Source organism: Stegostoma tigrinum, chromosome 1 (assembly GCF_030684315.1).
Source record: "Stegostoma tigrinum isolate sSteTig4 chromosome 1, sSteTig4.hap1, whole genome shotgun sequence".
Classification (NCBI taxonomy): Eukaryota; Metazoa; Chordata; class Chondrichthyes; order Orectolobiformes; family Stegostomatidae; genus Stegostoma; species Stegostoma tigrinum.
In genome coordinates this window covers 28,397,325-28,414,428 of record NC_081354.1, presented here as the reverse complement: position 1 = coordinate 28,414,428, position 17,104 = coordinate 28,397,325, and the positions used below count along the sequence as shown (strand labels likewise).

General features: G+C 39.5%; 1 protein-coding gene across 9 annotated transcripts in view; it reads left to right on the top strand.

Moving 5' to 3' along the window:
• Positions 1-17,104, top strand: part of inpp4b (inositol polyphosphate-4-phosphatase type II B) — a 698,832-nt gene that overhangs the window by 532,565 nt on the left and 149,163 nt on the right. For all 9 annotated transcript variants that reach the window (XR_009443252.1, XM_048533451.2, XM_048533444.2 and 6 more), the window contains one exon: positions 9,337-9,445. Coding sequence is in view for 8 of the 9 variants with exons in the window: in XM_048533451.2 (XP_048389408.2) it covers positions 9,337-9,445 (109 nt within the window). In the remaining variant the exon portion in view is untranslated. The remainder of the gene's footprint in view (positions 1-9,336; positions 9,446-17,104) is intronic.

Here is a 17,104-nt window from a genome sequence, read left to right as displayed (position 1 = left end):
GTGTTACAGTGGGAAAAGAATTGGAAGTAACCTCCAACCGGAAACTCAATACATCTGATCTTTACAATGACAGTCTCTGTTTCTGTATCACCTTTAATGCAATGGCACACTCCGAAACACTTCAAAGAAGCGTGATTCAACAAAATTTAGCATCAAGTCACAAAAAGAATTGTTTGGATAGGTGACAAAAGGCTTGATTAATAACGTGGGTTTTAAGGAGCATCATTCAGGATAAAAGAGAAGTAGAGTTGGAATGTATAGGTAAGAATTTCCCAGCTAGTGATACTGCCGCCAAACATTGACTAGTCAAAAATTTAGATAATTAAGGGGCTTGAATTAAAGGAGCACAGGTATCTCATTATTGGAGTAGAGGAATATATGAGGTGCAGAAGAAACCGGCCATGGAAGGATTTGAAGCAGGGTGAGCTTTAAGTGAATTTTTTGGTTTCTCAAGTAATTAAGGGATGCTGGGAATGGGCAGTAAAGTTCCATCTCAACCCAAGATCAGTCACAGTTGCATTGAATAACAGACAAGGCTTGATGGGCCATATATCTATCCCACTTCTGTTTCTTGTGTCCTTGCTCAGTAAGTAGAGATGAGTTTTTGTCAAGATCTAATATGTCACTCACACATACAATACAATGAAAGATTAATCAGTGTTTGAAACACTGTTGCTATTTCAAGAGCCATTGTTCAAATTGTCAGACAGAATGATCATCATGTGCTGTTGAGTTACAGGCTTTCCTAAAATATCATTAAAAATCACTGACATGGAAAGAAGTTCACTACTTCACTGCCATCTGACAGAATAAGTTCCTCTTCATATTTTATTTAAATGGTGACCCCTTACTTTGAGATTATGCCATCTGGTCTTAGAATTTCTCTAGGTTCCTGTCCTGAAGTTCCACTAAATATTTGATGTCTCCAATGTTTATTTAAATATTTGCCGTTTAACATTATAAAAGAATGAACAGTTATAAAAGAATAATTGTTCTTGTACAATTTCTCTGCAGCATTCTTATTGGTTCCTTACTTGATATGAGCCAGTCATGTTGAATCCTGCTCCTTGACCCACATCCCTCATCCATGAGATTCTTCCTGATTTCCTTCCCACCAACCCCACTCAGGCCTGTAGGTCAGCATGAACATAATATAGCCATGTACATAATTTAAGTTTTGTTTTGTCATGAGGATAGCACAAACAAATTTTAAAGATGATGCATGTTTAGCAACCAACTAGCAATTTATTTCTCTATAGTTTTAATGTGGACATCACTATTTAGGCCAGCATTTATTGCCATCCCTAACTGTGTTTGAAACATTTGTGCTACATCCCATTAAGAATGAAAATAAATAGGCTGCTTATGTCAGTGAATGGTCAAAATTCTGATTTAATGTTATATCCTAATGTTGATATTTCCCTAACTGCTTTCCTTATGTCAGTTTTGACTCTTGTCTGCTTTCCATAACCATAATTATGGATCATTATTTGATTAACAACAAAAGAAGTTCTGAGTTATCTTTTGTGAGGTCATGAGTATAAATGTGTTTTTGTAAGAGATTAAGTATTGCGGAAATTTAAAGTTTTCAGATTGACTTTCATGAATGAGACATTTTTAATATAATGAAAGCAATAATAAATACCGTGAGTTTTATTTTGTTACACCTTTTTTAATTGATTCATGTGATGTGGATGTCACTAACCAGGCCATCATTTATTGGCCATCCATAGTTGCCTTGGAGAGGAGAAGGTGATGGTGAAATTTCTTGAAATGCAGCAGCCTTTGAGGTGTACGGATACTCAAAGTTAGGAAGACAATTCTAAGGCTTTGACTCAGTTGCAGTTAAGGGAACGGCGAAATAATTACAAGTCAGGATAGACTCTGAATTGGAGGGGAATATGTAGTTGGTGGTGTTCCCATGCATCTGCTGCCCCAACTCTTCTAGACAGGAGAGGTTATGGGACTGGAAGGATTTGATCTCAAAATGTCTCCTAAGTTCTGCTCATTGTGGATAACTCAGTTAGCATGAAAGATGTAAGGAAAAAGGGTAGTGAATGGATTGCTATTATTTGGCATTAAGATGACATTGATATAAGACCCATAGGAGTGGAAGGGGTCATTTGAAATGGGGACTCTAACGAAAGGAGAATGTGAGGTGTATGCGCTAGAGTGTCTAAAGTACAAGGAAAATAATTTGGAACAAAGTGGGCCTTTTAAACAGCCCACATCAGCAATTGGCAGCCCCCATGGCAATCTTCCATCTGCATCTGGACCCAACTTCGTCTCTCACCTGTCCTTCCCACCCTGGAATGAGGTTCCCATCATTTATGACGGTTTCTCCTAAAATAGGTATTCACCAATACATGCTATGAGCCAACAGAATAAAAATTCCAACACATTTCTTTATTTTTCTGCTTTTATGCTAAGAAGACTGTGGTGCTGAACTGCTTAACTTTTTTCTGTAGTTTAGGTATTTTGTACATAAGATGGCGCCATGAGTGACGATATTATATATTTTTCACTGTACTCTTATACCCCTTACTTGAATATACCTGACAATAAAATCTAAATCTAGCACACAGGCTTCTGCCATTGTCTCCAAATGTAAAAAAAATACTTGCACGTTATCACAGTGAAACAGTCTGGAACCTTTAATCTTTAACAATCAAATCACACAGGTTTCAGAACAGGTCACACAGTCCCGTTCGTTTTGCCTTATAATTTTGGATACTGTCTTAATTAATTTCACATCGTATAAATCACATCACTGTAACAAAGTTTGATGTTGGATTCTTAAGCCTATTTGCCGCTCTTCGGTCTATTCACTCCTGAGCTCACTGCTCAGGACAGTGGGAAGCAACTTTCATGAAATGATAAGAAACAGACCACTTTAGGAAGCAACTGTCTCTGTTTAACTTGATCATCACACAAATTCATAAATGATCTTTTTATTTTATCAATTTGTGAATGTTGCTGTTTGTTTAAAGGCTCGCTATTTTATATATACCAGTACTTCTTAATTTAGGTTCTTGTACCATTGAGCTTTGTGCTGTCAGAATGATTTAGATTGTAAGGGTTACAGAGGGATGAAGTAAATAGCAGAAGCATATAATAAGAACTTAGGCATAGAATGATTGATTTGAATGGATTCACCTGAATTATACAATGTTTATGCATCTTTCTATCAATGTAACATAATGTTCAGATTGACATTTCTGCCTGGTTATGAATAATGCTTACTGTAAACAAATGGAAATGTGTTTATTCTTCAAGTGAAATATATCAAGAGACCATATACTTAAAAGAATTAAAATATTTTAATTGATAGCGTACCAGCCATGCCGCAGTCTAAAGTGCTTCACAGAAAGTATACACAGAAAGTATACACAGCAACATACCACAATTAATGAGGTGAAGAAATAAATAATTTCTCTTGTTGAGGGAGCTGTGTTGGTCAGGGCACTGGAAAAACTGCTCTGTGCTGCCTCAAACATACCACCTGGGAGATCGAACAGATTTTTAGGTTGCCATGTCGACAAAAAGGTCCTTTCAGTCATGCACTGAAGTGTGACCCTAGTCTGTGTGCCCAGCATACTTGAAAGCCATCTCAAATAATTGACACTTGACAGCTCATTTGTGTAGTGCAATGAGTGACAATGACTGGTCATTCAAGAGCACCAGATTGCTCTTCTAGACATTAATAGCATAGCAATCTTCAACTTGTCACTATCTTCGATAACCATGAAGTAGGTAGTTTCATTTTCAATAAGTAACCTTTCTCAGAGTGGTTCAGGAAAATAAATAGAAGGAAGTATAGTATAATATTGACTGTAGATTGTAAGATTATTAGATAACATGGTGCTGTTAAAATTGGAATATGTACATATGTGGAGGTGATGGCCTAGTGGTATTATAGCTGGACTGTTAATCCAGAGACCCAGGTACTTTTTCTGGAGATAACAAGATGTAGTCTACACCTTGTGATTTGGATTCTCCAGCATCTGCAGTTCCTATTATCTCTGATACTTTTTCTGGACACCTAGGTTCAAATCCCGCCATGACAGATGGTAGAAGTTGAATTCAACAAAAATCTGGAAAACAAGTCTGATGATGACCATGGAACTATTACTGATTGTCAGGAAAAACTCATCTGGTTCACCGATGTCCTTTAGGAAGGAAACTGCCATCCTTACCTGGTGTAGCTTAAATGTGACTCTAAACCCACAGCAATGTAGTTGACTCTTAACTGCCCTCTGGGCAGTTAAGGATGGATAATAAATGCTGGCCTGGCAACAACAACCTCGTCTCATGAAAGAATTTGGGAAAAAAAAATAAAATATGGCTTTTTACCTCCGAAATAACTGTATAGTGCCTGGGCCCCATTATCAAGTCAACCTTTTATTCATTGGTGCCCAGTACACTGGCTGTGGTCAGCCTGCTCAGAGTCAGTGTTCAGTTGAGGAGATTCTACTGTACTGATTATATTGGTTCGCCAAAGATTTTCTGATTGGAGTTGTTAACTCGGGCAATCAAGAACATTGTAATTAATGAGGACAACCTAGTCCCAATCACTACAACGTCTAACATTACAAAATCAGAAATTCAAGATCAGAGGTACAGGCCATGCTGTGTTTTATAAATACAAATTGCAATGCTATAGTGCTTATGGTTCCAACATATAGTTGCAGCAAGAGTGCCTCTGTTTTGCTGAATTCTGTTCAAATGTGTGGTCATCCTTGACATTTGTATGATGGTCGGCAGATTACTGCAAATTGTGTTTTTGACTCAGAGTTGATTAAACACTGCACTGGACTTGGAAGAAAATGGGCAAGCAGAGTGTCTCACTTTTAAGTCATTGATTTTCTGTTGTTACTTTCCTATTATGTCAGGCTTATTGGCTCAGCTACCATAACCATTGATTTATATCAAGTTTGTATGGATATTGAGTGCTGCTTGCTGCAGAATGAATCTGATTAATTGCATATTTAACACTGGAGCAAATTTTATTTGCACAGAATTTTAGATCTTCCGAACTAAAACATCCTGGAGTTTTTTTAGTTCAAAATGTTAAATTCAATAGGAAGAGCACTCATCTTGTGCACTAATCAATCATTATATAATTTTGACAAGAGTGTGATTCCAGCTTTGAGAGATGATTTATCCTTCCAATCCATTGCAATTGACCTAAGTTTTCTTTGAAAATTGTAGTTTGTTATCTTTTTTTAAAAAATGTATTTCTTAACCACTTGTTGACTTTTCAGCTTAAACTTTCGCTGCTGTGGATAAACTATGTAGTACCAGAGGTGGTGGAAACGTCAAGGCTTCTTAATTTGATACAACAAGGAGTACAGCTGGATGAACACAGCAGGCCAAGCAGCATCAGAGGAGCAGGAACGCTGACATTTTGGGCCTAGACCCTTCTTCAGAAGTGGGGGAGTGGAAGGGGATTCTGAAATAAATAGAGAGGGGGAGGTGGATAGAAGATGGAGAGAGGAGAAGATAGGTAGAGAAGAGACAGACAGGTCAAAGAGGCGGGATAGAGCCAGTTAAGGTGAGTGTAGGTGGGGAGTTAGAGAGGAGATAGGTCAAGGGGGTGGGATGAGGTTAGTAGGTAGGAGATGGGGGTAGGGCTTGAGGTGGGACTTGACTCCATATAACCTACAAAGAGGGTGGTATAAGTTGGGCCCATGTGGGTACCCATGGCCACCCAATTTTGTCTGTAGGAAGTGGGAGGAATTGAAAGAGAAGTTGTTGAAGGCGAGGACAAGTTCAGCTAAGTGGACAAGGGTGTCAATGGAGAGGGACTGGTTGGGCCTGCAGGACAGGAAGAAGCAGAGGGCCTTTAGGCCATCTGTATGGGGAATGCAGGTGTATAGGGACTGGACGTCTATGGTGAAAATGAGGTGTTAGGGACCGGGGAATTGCAAGTTCTGGAAGAGGTGGAGGGCATGGGTGGTGTCGTGGACGTAGGTAGGGAGTTCCTGGACCAAGGGGGAAAATATGGAGTCCAGATAGGTGGAGATAAGTTCACTTGGACAGGAGCAGGTGGAGACAGTGGGTTGACCAGGGCAGTCAGGTTTGTGGATTTTGGGAAGGTGATAGAAGCGGGTGGTGCGGGGTTGGGGAACGATGAGGTTGGAGGCTCCCCAATAACAACCAAAACAGAATCCCCCTCGTCCTCACCAACCTCCGGATCCAACGCATCATCCTCTGACACTTCCACCATCTGCAATCCAACCCCACCACCACAGACATTTTTGCCTCCCCACCTTATCTGCTTTCCGGGGGGACCACTGTCTCTCCATGGCTCCCTTGTCCGTTCCACACTCCCCTCCAGTCCCACCAGACCCGGCACTTTTCCCTACAACCGCAGGAAGGGCTGCACCTCTCCCCTCACCCCCATCCCAGGTCCCAAGGAGACTTTTCACATCAAGCAGATGTTCATCTGCACATCTGCTAATGTGGTATACTGTATCCGCTGTTCCTGTTTTGCCCTCCTCTACATCAGGGAAATCCGGTGGAAGCTTGGGGACCGCTTTGCAGAATACCTACGCTTGGTTTGCAATAAACAACTGCACCTCCCAGTTGCGAACCATTTCAACTCCCCCTCCCATTCCTCAGATGACATGGCCATCCTGGGATTCCAGTAGCGCTACAACGATGCCACCTGAAGGTTGCAGGAACAGCAGTTCATATTCTGCTTGGGAACCCTGCAGCCCAATGGTATCAATGTGGACTTCACAAGTTTCAAAATCTCCCCACCCACTACCGCATCCTAAAACCAGCCCTGCTTGCCCCCACCTTCCTAACCTGTCCTTCCTCCCACCTATTTCCTCCTCCTATCCCTATCTCCTATCTACTAACCTCATCCCACCGCCTTGACCTGTCCGTCCTCCCTGGACGGACCTATCTCCTCTCTACTTCACCACCTAAACTCACCTTTTTACTGACTCCATCCCTGCCTCTTTGACCTATCTGTCTCCTCTCCACTTATCTTCTCCTCTGTCCATCTTCTATCCGCCTTCCCATCTCTCCCTATTTATTTCAAAACCCCCTTCCACTCCCCCACTTCTGAAAAAGGGTCTAGGCCTGAAATGTCAGCCTTCCTGCTCCTCTGATGCTGCTTGGCCTGCTGTGTTGATCCAGCTCTCCACCTTGTTGTCTCAGATTCAACAGCATCTGCAGTTCCTACTATCTCTTGTTTTGATTTATTTGTTGCTTCTCATGTTCGGACTGTTACCATTCCACAGTAAGACTTGTGAATAACCTGTGGCAAACAGCATCTTTGACAGTAAATACAGGGCAGCTAATGATCTTTAATACAACTAAACATATAATTGACATGTTTATCCATTTCACAATTCTAGTGGACAAAGTCAGAAGCCGCACAACACCAGATTATAGTCCAACAGGTTTTATTAAAATCACAAGCTTTTGCAGTGTTGCTGCTTTGGCAAGTGATGTGGAGAGAAGCGCACAGGCACAGAATATATAGGCAGAGAGATAATGGCAAGATAATTCCACGTAATTAAGAACGTCAGCAGATTAGTACAAATAGTGTGAGTAGCGTGTTGACTGGCTGAATAACTAGTCTTTGCAGATAATCAAAAGTGTCAACATTTAATACAAACGGTGTGAATAAAGTGTCAACAGCTGAATTACAAGTGAAGGGATGATCTATGAACTGATCAACTAAGGCAGAGATATAATTACAAATAATCAAAAGTAAAATGGTGCTAGAGACAAAGCAATTGGCTGGAATAACATAAATAGGCATCAGAATTGCATGACGAGGGTGTAAGAAAAGTAACAAGTAATCAAAAACTGTTGTACGTCCTGTACATAACTAAACTAGACAAATCCAACCTGGCCAATTACCACCCCATCAGTCTACTGATAATCATCAGTAAAGTGATGGAAGGTGTCAGCAACAGTACTATCAAGCAGCACTTGCTCAGCAATAACCTTCTTAGTGACCCCAGTTTGGGTTCTGCCAAGGCCACTCAGCTTCTGACCTTATTACAGCCTTGTACTGGGCTGCAAATGTTTGGTTTTTAAACTTGCTCCATTTACACACTGTGGTGCTGAAATAACCATTAATATATAGTTTTTAAGCTACAGAGATACGAAGGATAACTTCATTATTGTGTTATTACTATTAGTAGCATTATTGCTACCAAAATAAATCCCAGTTTTAAATGAATTTGAAATGTTTAATAATTTTTCTGACTGGTGCAGATCTAGTGAAAACACAATGTATTTGAACTAAATCCTTCAGTCTGTAATATGTTTAAAATGTACATGCTAGCTTCTTATTCAGCAAAGCACTCAAAATGATTTGGTTGGAAAATTTACCGTATAAGCAAATTAATTTTGTTTGTTCAGTCTTCCTTTTGTCTCACTTTGCTATTCATTCCCTTTGCCAGTTTTATTTAGCTCTAATTGCCAAATCTTTCCTAACAATTTTTTCTTTTTGAATGCCGACTTTTATATACTTGTGTTATTTCCTTATACTGCCAATTTCATAGTAAAAGTAATTTAACTGAATTGTGACTATTCGGCTGAAAACTAACTATAAAAGCCACTGCAGTCAAAATCCCATGGTCAATTTCTCTTAGTTGACCATAAATCCTAATCTCACGTAATTGAACAAACTCGTTCACAGAAGGCTAAGAATGAAATTCATGTTATTTTTAAAGCTTTTTTGAATTTCATCCTTTTGAGAGAATTAATAGTTTAATTTCAATAAGGAAGTTAAAAAGGATATATTATTTAATAAGTTCATCAGATGTGCAAATATGCAGAAGCCTTTTGGAAGGATAATGGTAAAACTTGCAAATTCAGTTTCTTGGTGTGAGCTTTGAAAACTGGGAGTGTTTTTACTGAAGTCAGTGAACTTAAAACTCGATGGACCGTGACAAAGCACTTAAGTTCCTGTTCTGTGCTTCTATAATGAGAGTCTCATAAGAAATTTAAGACAGTCAGTCTACCTTTTTTCTGAAATGGTACTTATGCAATAACTTATTTGTTACTAGAGGCATAAATTAGTAGACTGAGCTTTATTCATAACAGTAGGCTAAAAGAAGAGAATTTCAGTTTGTTGTGTATGGTTGTCTGGGCTTACTGGGGCTTAAATTGGTCTTCACTCGTTGCTGAAAATAGAAGAAAGTCAACAGAAAAGAAAAACAGCCTGTTAGATTTGCTGTGATCCAACCCAAACTTCCCGCAAAGGCCACATTTGACCGCATTCAGCTGAATATTTAGCAACATGCAAATTGAAAGGAAAAGCAGTGGCAGAAATTCAAGATGTTTCTTGTGTTTACTCCTGATTAGATGCCATCTATGATGTTGTTACCATTGGAGCTCCAGCAGCCCATATTCGGGGGTTTCGAAATGGAGGCCTTCGTAGGCAACTATACAGATTTGAGGGAGAAAAAAGGAAGTAAGTTAAAAGATTAACTACTTAATATATAAGCATGACTATTTGGTTATACTTCACATTAAACAAATTTGCAGTATTTATTATTAGCTTCTGATTGGTCTGCAACTTGAGGTGTTAATGCCAATGGAATTGCTGCCCTTGGTCTATTGAAACTGACTACAACATCATGGGTTTTATTTTTCAATCCTGGGTCAGGAAACTAATGCCCTGATATTTTCTGAGCCTAGATCTTACATCACAGCTATATTACTTACACAATGCAATCTTCAAATGTTGATTTTCTAAATAAGATGACCACAAGCTCAGTTATTGGTGTGGGAACCTTCTGCTGAGCATAGACATCAGACTGTGGACATGATGGGACTTATCACTGCCTTGCAGAAAGAGGAGGCAGCTCATTGAAAGGCCAGCAGCCTTACCATGCATGCAAGTGACACAACTGTCACCTAAAAGAGATTGTGCCCAAACCAGGACAAATCCTACTGCCAAATATTTTTCATCACAAAAGAAAATTTGATCTTTCTCCACTTTGAACTGACAGCTGTGTTGTCTTGTGTGGCAGACTGTTTCGATTTGACCCCTTCAAAGTTTCCTTCTAGCTCTCCATTGTCAGTTAATGAGATCCTCAATGGGAAAATAATTGCAAGTCACCAGGATTCTGACATCGGTTTCTGCCATTTCTTTGGAAATTCTGCAGTTGCCGATCGTCCATAAGCTCTATTTTCAAAATTCACCTGTCCTATTCTTGGCCATAGAGGTGATTGCAAATCCTGGCCCTGGTGTCAGTCAATGTGCAGAATAACACTGACATCTAAGAGTTACTCTCAATAAATTTATATTTCTCTAGAACCCGCTCACAGCCTGCAATCAAAAACTTGGGCTGCATTGCTGTTAGAACTACATAAAAATCCTGGAAAACGGTGATGAAAAAGGAGCAAACTTGGTTTTTAATCGTGTAATATCTTCATATGACTGCATATTATTGCTCCCTGGCAGTTGTGTTTTCAGTGGGGGAGGGCAGGTCATGTATATCCAGTACACAGTCCACCTCTTTTCTACCTGCTCCTGATCTGGTGTAGGTTTTGCCATCTGCCTTTATTCCTATTGAGACCTTAACTGCTCAAGTAACTAGCAAGTAAAAGCCTCAATTCACCTTTGCTGCCATAAAATGCTGGGCAGTAGCAGGAAGGCTAGAATGCAAATGTCCCTTTTTTTTGAGAGAACTCCTTTCCAAAGCAGAATGGAGGAGCGTGCTCATCAACCCAGGGGTGCACTTTGCACAATAAGACAAACTTTGGGATTACACCTACCCCATACCCCTACATCTTCCCTATAGAACCCATCTCCGCAGCCCCTGTTCTACCTCTCTTGCTGTCCAATCCTCTCTATTCGAAAAGCCAGGACTACTTAAACATGACTATTCTTCCTACACTTTCTCAGGTCCGTGTAGCACCCACCACTGTTTGATCCTTATCAGACTGGTGGATGTGCTATCAGATTTAAACTGCAGTTGGGGAAGCCATGCCACAGAAATCCATAGAATTATATGTTTAGCTTTTCCCCCAGGCCAATGATGGGCCCTGTTGCTTCGCTGCTCATGGCAAAATGCAAGCCATTTTAGTTTTTAAACTTCCAAACAATGTATCTCATCTTGGTACTGTTTCTGAACAGTTCGAGCTGCTGAATGCACGGTTTTAATTTAATCACCTGTGAATTATGAAATAGAGCACAATGTGGAAATATTTACAATATTCTTGTGTTTGTAATATGCATAGCCCAAGCTGTCCTGTATTTTTTCCTGTAATGACTCAATGTCAGTTGACTTTGGAGGGGCAAGTGGTTATCTTTGAAATAATATTTCTGCCTCTTGTCCTGGCATCAGGTCAGGTGAAAGCGGGGAACATATATGCAACTCTTGAATTGTCAAGCAAATTTAACACTGAGACCACCCTGCATGTTACACAAAATAATTGTAAGTCTCACTAAAAGACCCGACTGCTAACTCATTGTCTGTGCAATAAATACAGGATACCACAAAAATTGAGTCTGGTATGACAGGTTAGAGGAGTGCATTGATTCCTATGTAGCCCCATTCCTCCTTAGGTGATAACAAATCTTATTTTGAAGAGAGTCAATTAGGGTAACAGGATAAACACAGGAAGGATGTTACTGCTGCCCGGGAGAGTCCAGAACCAGGGGTTAAAGTATAAAGGTACAGTGTCGGCCATTTAGGATGCTGTTGACATGAAATTTCTTCACGCAAAAAGTGTGAGCCCATGGAATTCTTTACCACGGTTTAAAAAAAAGTCCAAAATTTTGATGTTTTCCAGAAGGAGATAGATAGAGTTCATATGACAAAATTGGCACAGGGTACTGAGTGGTATGATTTGCCATGATCATATAAGAGTGGAAGAGGCTCAAAGGGCCAAATGGCCTGTTCCTATTTTCTATGTTTCTATGTAATTATACACTTCTTAGATTCAGCCAGGTTTCTCCATTAGCAAAGAATAACTAGTTTATTTCAAATGAGACTTAAACAAGATCGCAAACATTATTGACCAATAAAGGGTTCAGACTGCAAAGACAGATAAAACGTGTTGTAACATCCCAAACTTAGCATGATGCAAATATGGTTGACAAACAAATGATGGTTGAATATCCTACGGAACACAAAATTAGCAAATACAGTCAAAACAGATCCCATAGATTTCTTAGCAGTACTTCACAGACGTTAGTGAGACTTGGTCATCAATATCTTGTTAAAAATTTCTTTTAGAAGTAAGTTGCTAGGTTTATGGCAACTAATGACAATAGGAGATATGGAGATGGTGTGGGTAAGTGGCATTGACGTAGAAGATCATCCAGGTCCCACGGAGTGACAGGACAGAATCAATGGGTTAAATGGCTTACCCTTGTTCCTGTGTAAGGGATTATGATTCCTTGTAACTCAGCATCTTTAAAAATCCCCAAAAAAAACTTTGTCATGAATTGCCTTAGCGATTGCTCATGTTCTGGCTGTCTGTTTTTCCTTCCTGGAACCATGCTTCCCTGAATTCATGGATACTGCAGCTGAATGCCCTACTGCTGCTGCTATGTTCTACTTATACTAGCTCTTTCAAAACAGCGAGCCTGACCAAATGAGTACAACCTCTGGCACTGAGCTCTTTCTTGAGCTCTTATCTTGCTCAATTACCTTACATAAGTACTGCTGTTGGCATTCAACTGATAGTTTAGTACAGCAGCACCATCAATTATATGTCAAATTCTTTCAAGCTCCTATGAGTCCTCATTACTCTGGGACATCACTGAGTTCCACCTACACTGAATCCATGTGGTTCAGTTCCTAATTACTAATTGCATCCGGCCTTCTCTCAAAGCTTTCCCTGTTATTTATGACCCTGAACCCTCACAATACAGAATTATTTGACTGCTACAGGACTTTACTAAGCCATAACTGTGTGGCATCTCTGTGGTTCAATTTTAGCAGCATGGCTAACAGCAGTTCTACCTAACATGGAATCTGCTCTATCTCTCCCTCTTGCTTGCCTGTCTCTGTCCCTGTCTCCTTCCCCAACAAACTGTGACCCCCTTAAGTGTCCTGAGTGACCTAATGAAATATTTGCAACAGTCTTGTGCTCCTATTGCTAGGCAGAATTAAATTTAACTAATATTTTAGAGTCAAATGTAGTAAACCCTTAGAACTAATCATTTCTTAAAGTTTACCTTTCACACAGAGTGCTGGTTTATAGAAAAATGTGCATTAATATACAAACACAGTAATATGTATGTTACTTATATGAAACATGCATAATTTGTTTCGTGTTTTGCAAATCTACAGATGAAGGTTGTATAAGATCTTTCTTTCTGGTTTCTAACACATTTTTAGCTGGTATATCATGGCACACAAGTAGAGAAAATAAGGCTTGACAATGAAATGTGTGATCTGTGGTTTCGTGGTTATTAAGCTTTATCCATGTAATAAAGCATTAATGGGAAAAAGAAATGTAACTGAAGTAGAAGGGTTGTGCTGCTAAGGCCAGCTGAAAAGATTGAATAGAAACTGGTGTTGTTTACAAATACTGACATTGACCATAAGGGCTGATTTGCTCGTTTCTATACTGGCCTGACTCTATATTCTGTGATGTATATTGATTTAAGTGTTATTATAATCTGGACAGTAGGGATCTGCATTTTATTTGTTCACTTATAATGGAGAATTACAAAGGCCTGAAACATTACTGTGCTGTGCCGGGTAAAAAGTGATGCCATGAAATAAAATACAGTAGCAGTCATTATAAATACACAGGAACCAGGAGCAGTAATCATTAGTCAGGCCCCTTGAGCCTGCTGTGCTCTTCAGTGTGATCATGCTTAATTTTTCACTCAGTTATGGGCATTTGGCTAAAAAGCTATTGACTGCTTGGAGTCCAAATGTTTGTATATCTCATCTTGAATGTGTTGAATGCGTGAGCATTCACTGCCCTCTTAGAGAAGAAAATTCTAATTATTCATAATCTTTTCAATGAAAGCTTTTCTTCTCTACTCAGACTTAAATAACTTGACCTGTTATACTGAGACAATGCTCTCTAGTTCATGGCAGTCCAGATACATACCTTACAGTGAGGTCTCTTCTAGAATACTGTATCAATTCCTGGTCGTCCACCTTAGGCAGGATATTATCAAGCCAGAAAGGGTTCAGATGAGATTTACCAGGATGTTTCCAGGTATGGAAGGTTTGAGTTATAAAGAAAGTCTGGATATGCTGGGACTTTTTACAGTGGAGCATGGGAGATTGAGAGGTGACCTGAAAGAAGTTTACAAAGTAATGAGAGGAATAGATAGAGTTAATGGTAGTTGTCTTTTCTCTAGGTTGGAGGTTTTCAAGGCTCATTTTTAAGGTGAGAGGAGAGAGGTTTCGGGGGAAAAAAACTTAAGGCAGTTTTTTTTTACAGAATGTGATTGACATGTGGTATGAACTTCTTGAGGAAATGATGGATGCAGGTATAATTACAACATTTAAAAGACATTTGGTTATGTACGTGAATAGGAAAGGTTTAGAGGGATTTGGACCAGGAGCAGGCAGGTTAGACTAGTTTAATTTGGAATTATGATCGGCATAGACTGGTTGGACGGAAAAGTCTGTTTGCCTGTTGTATGACTATGACTAAGTGACTCTAAATTTCCTCAGAATTTTGTGGGCTGGACATTGCACTCCCTCACTCATGCATTTGAAGGTAGATACGTATATAAAACCCAGTGTTTGTTCTGCTTGCCAAATACCCATCAGTCTCTTTTGTTTATCTGAAATTTTAAACTTTTAAACCCATCTTATTCACTCATGTCCTTTGGGGAAGGAATCCTGCTTTCCTTACCTGGTCTGATCTACATGTGACTCCAGACCTATAGTAACCAGGTGGTTAGCTTTGAACTGTCCACTGGGCAATTAGAGATAGTGCTATTCACATCTCATGAACAAATAAAAACAATTACACTGGGCAAGGGAGATGTCAGTCTGCCTCCTGATATTTGAGCCTATCAATGCCTCAAGTGGCCTAATAACAGTCATTGAAAAGCTTAATCCTATCCCTTCTGACATTTTACTCATAGTAGGGACTATAATATGCTTTGGACTGATGGTGCTGGACAACGAAGGGTGTAACCTATTTTCTAGACCCCCTTGACCCATTGGAGCCATACCCTTCCAACCCCAAATGCCATTGTCCCCCTAACCCTCCCCGGCCTCCTTTACCTGGGTCCTCACTTCCTTTACTGAGATCCCCTACTCCAAACTCACCTGGTCTCCACAGTGTCGTGGAATTGCCAATGATTGCCAGTACTCCCACTGATGCTGGAGGACTACAGAGGTCTCTGACAGGACTTCCTCCTGAGATAGGGAAAGAAAACTTAACTTATCTTAAAGTGATTAGCGCTGTCCAACATTTAATTTTCTGTCTGTTTATGTAATCGATTGACCCACACACCCATTGGATTCTTTGTTGTCATGTTACTTATTAAGCCTAACTCAATACAAAATCTAAAATAACCTGCCCATAGCTCATTCCACACTGTTGTACTCACAACCTACTTTGAATGAATTGCATTAATTTGTCTTTCAGTCCAGTTCTTCAATTTAATATACCAATATTTTATTAGAATTAAAGGTCTACATCATTTTTATAATGACCTTTTCACACCAGTTCCTACTATTTTTTTGTATTTGTTTTATTAATTCATGAGATGGGCTAATGCTGACTAAGCAGCATTTATTGTTTGTATCTAATTGTCCTTGAAATGATGGTGGTGAGCTGCCTTAATGAAGTGCAGCACTCCTTTCTATGCATGTATCCTTGCACTGCTGTGAAGGAGGGAGTTCCAGGATTTTAACCCAATGACAGTGAAGGACCAACTATAGTTCAAAGTCAGGATGGTGTCTTGCTTGGAGGACATTGTGCAGGTGATGGCGTTCCCATGCATTCACTGCTCTTGTCCTTCTGGATTTTAGAGATTGCAGGTTTGAAAGGTATTGCTGCAAGAAATATGGTGATTGCAGCAGTACATATTGCCATAGTATACACTGTTGCCATTGTGTTTTGATGGTGAAGGAAATGAACGTTGAAGGTAGTGGATAGGGTGCCAATGAAGTTGCCTGCTTCATCCTGGATGATATTGAGTTATCTAAGTGTTGTTGAAGCAATATCCACCTAGGCATGTGGAGTCTTCAGTCATGCTCCTGACTTATGAATTCTTGGTGGTGGACAGGTATGGTGAAAAGAGAGGTGAGTAATTTGCTGTAGAATCCCTCACCTTTGACCTGCTCTTGTAGCTATAATTTTTAATTTGCTAGCTGAGTTCAGTTTGTGGTCAATGGTATGCCTCCAGGATACAGATAACAGTATATGTAGCATTGTCAATCTTATTGAATGTCAGGGGAATGGTTAGATTTTGTTTAGTTTGAGGTAGTCATTGTCTGCCACTTATGTAGCATGGATATTGCTTGTCATGTATCAGCCAATGCTGAATAATGTTCAGCTCTTGATGCATTTGCCATCAGGAGCGATCAGCCACTGACGAAATTTCTCCTAGTGTGTCATATCTGGACAGAGATTTTGCACTCCAACTCGACTTGAACTGCGTATTGATTCAGTCATTCAGAACATAACCCTGACTGTGTAGAAAGATGTACAGAGATCCGTGTGGAAATCTCAAAAACTTACTATTAGTTTCAAAATTTAATGGCTCTTCAAAAACCTGTTTCTGATTTATCTTTGACAATTGTTTGAAAAATGGTGGGGAGTATTGTTTTGTGTGATAATCTTAAAATATTTTGTCAAATGTCATTCCTCTAGGAAATTCACTGATGCATTTACTGGATTACTTATCAGTTATGGTTACAGACAGACATGCATACTCTTAGATTTGTAAAGCATTTACAGACCTTGCTGGTATGTATTCATTTGGCTTTGCATGACAAATTGAAGTATGAAATTTGAGCAAAGAAATAAATATCAGGAGGTACTTCCGGTTCAATACAGGATGTGCCTGATTAAAGAGAGCTGAAAAATATAGAAATAGCTTCATGAATAGTTCATACTGTACTTCAAAGCTACAGCACCCTGACAAATCTTTCAGCAGAAATAAACTTGCAAAAATTAATTTATC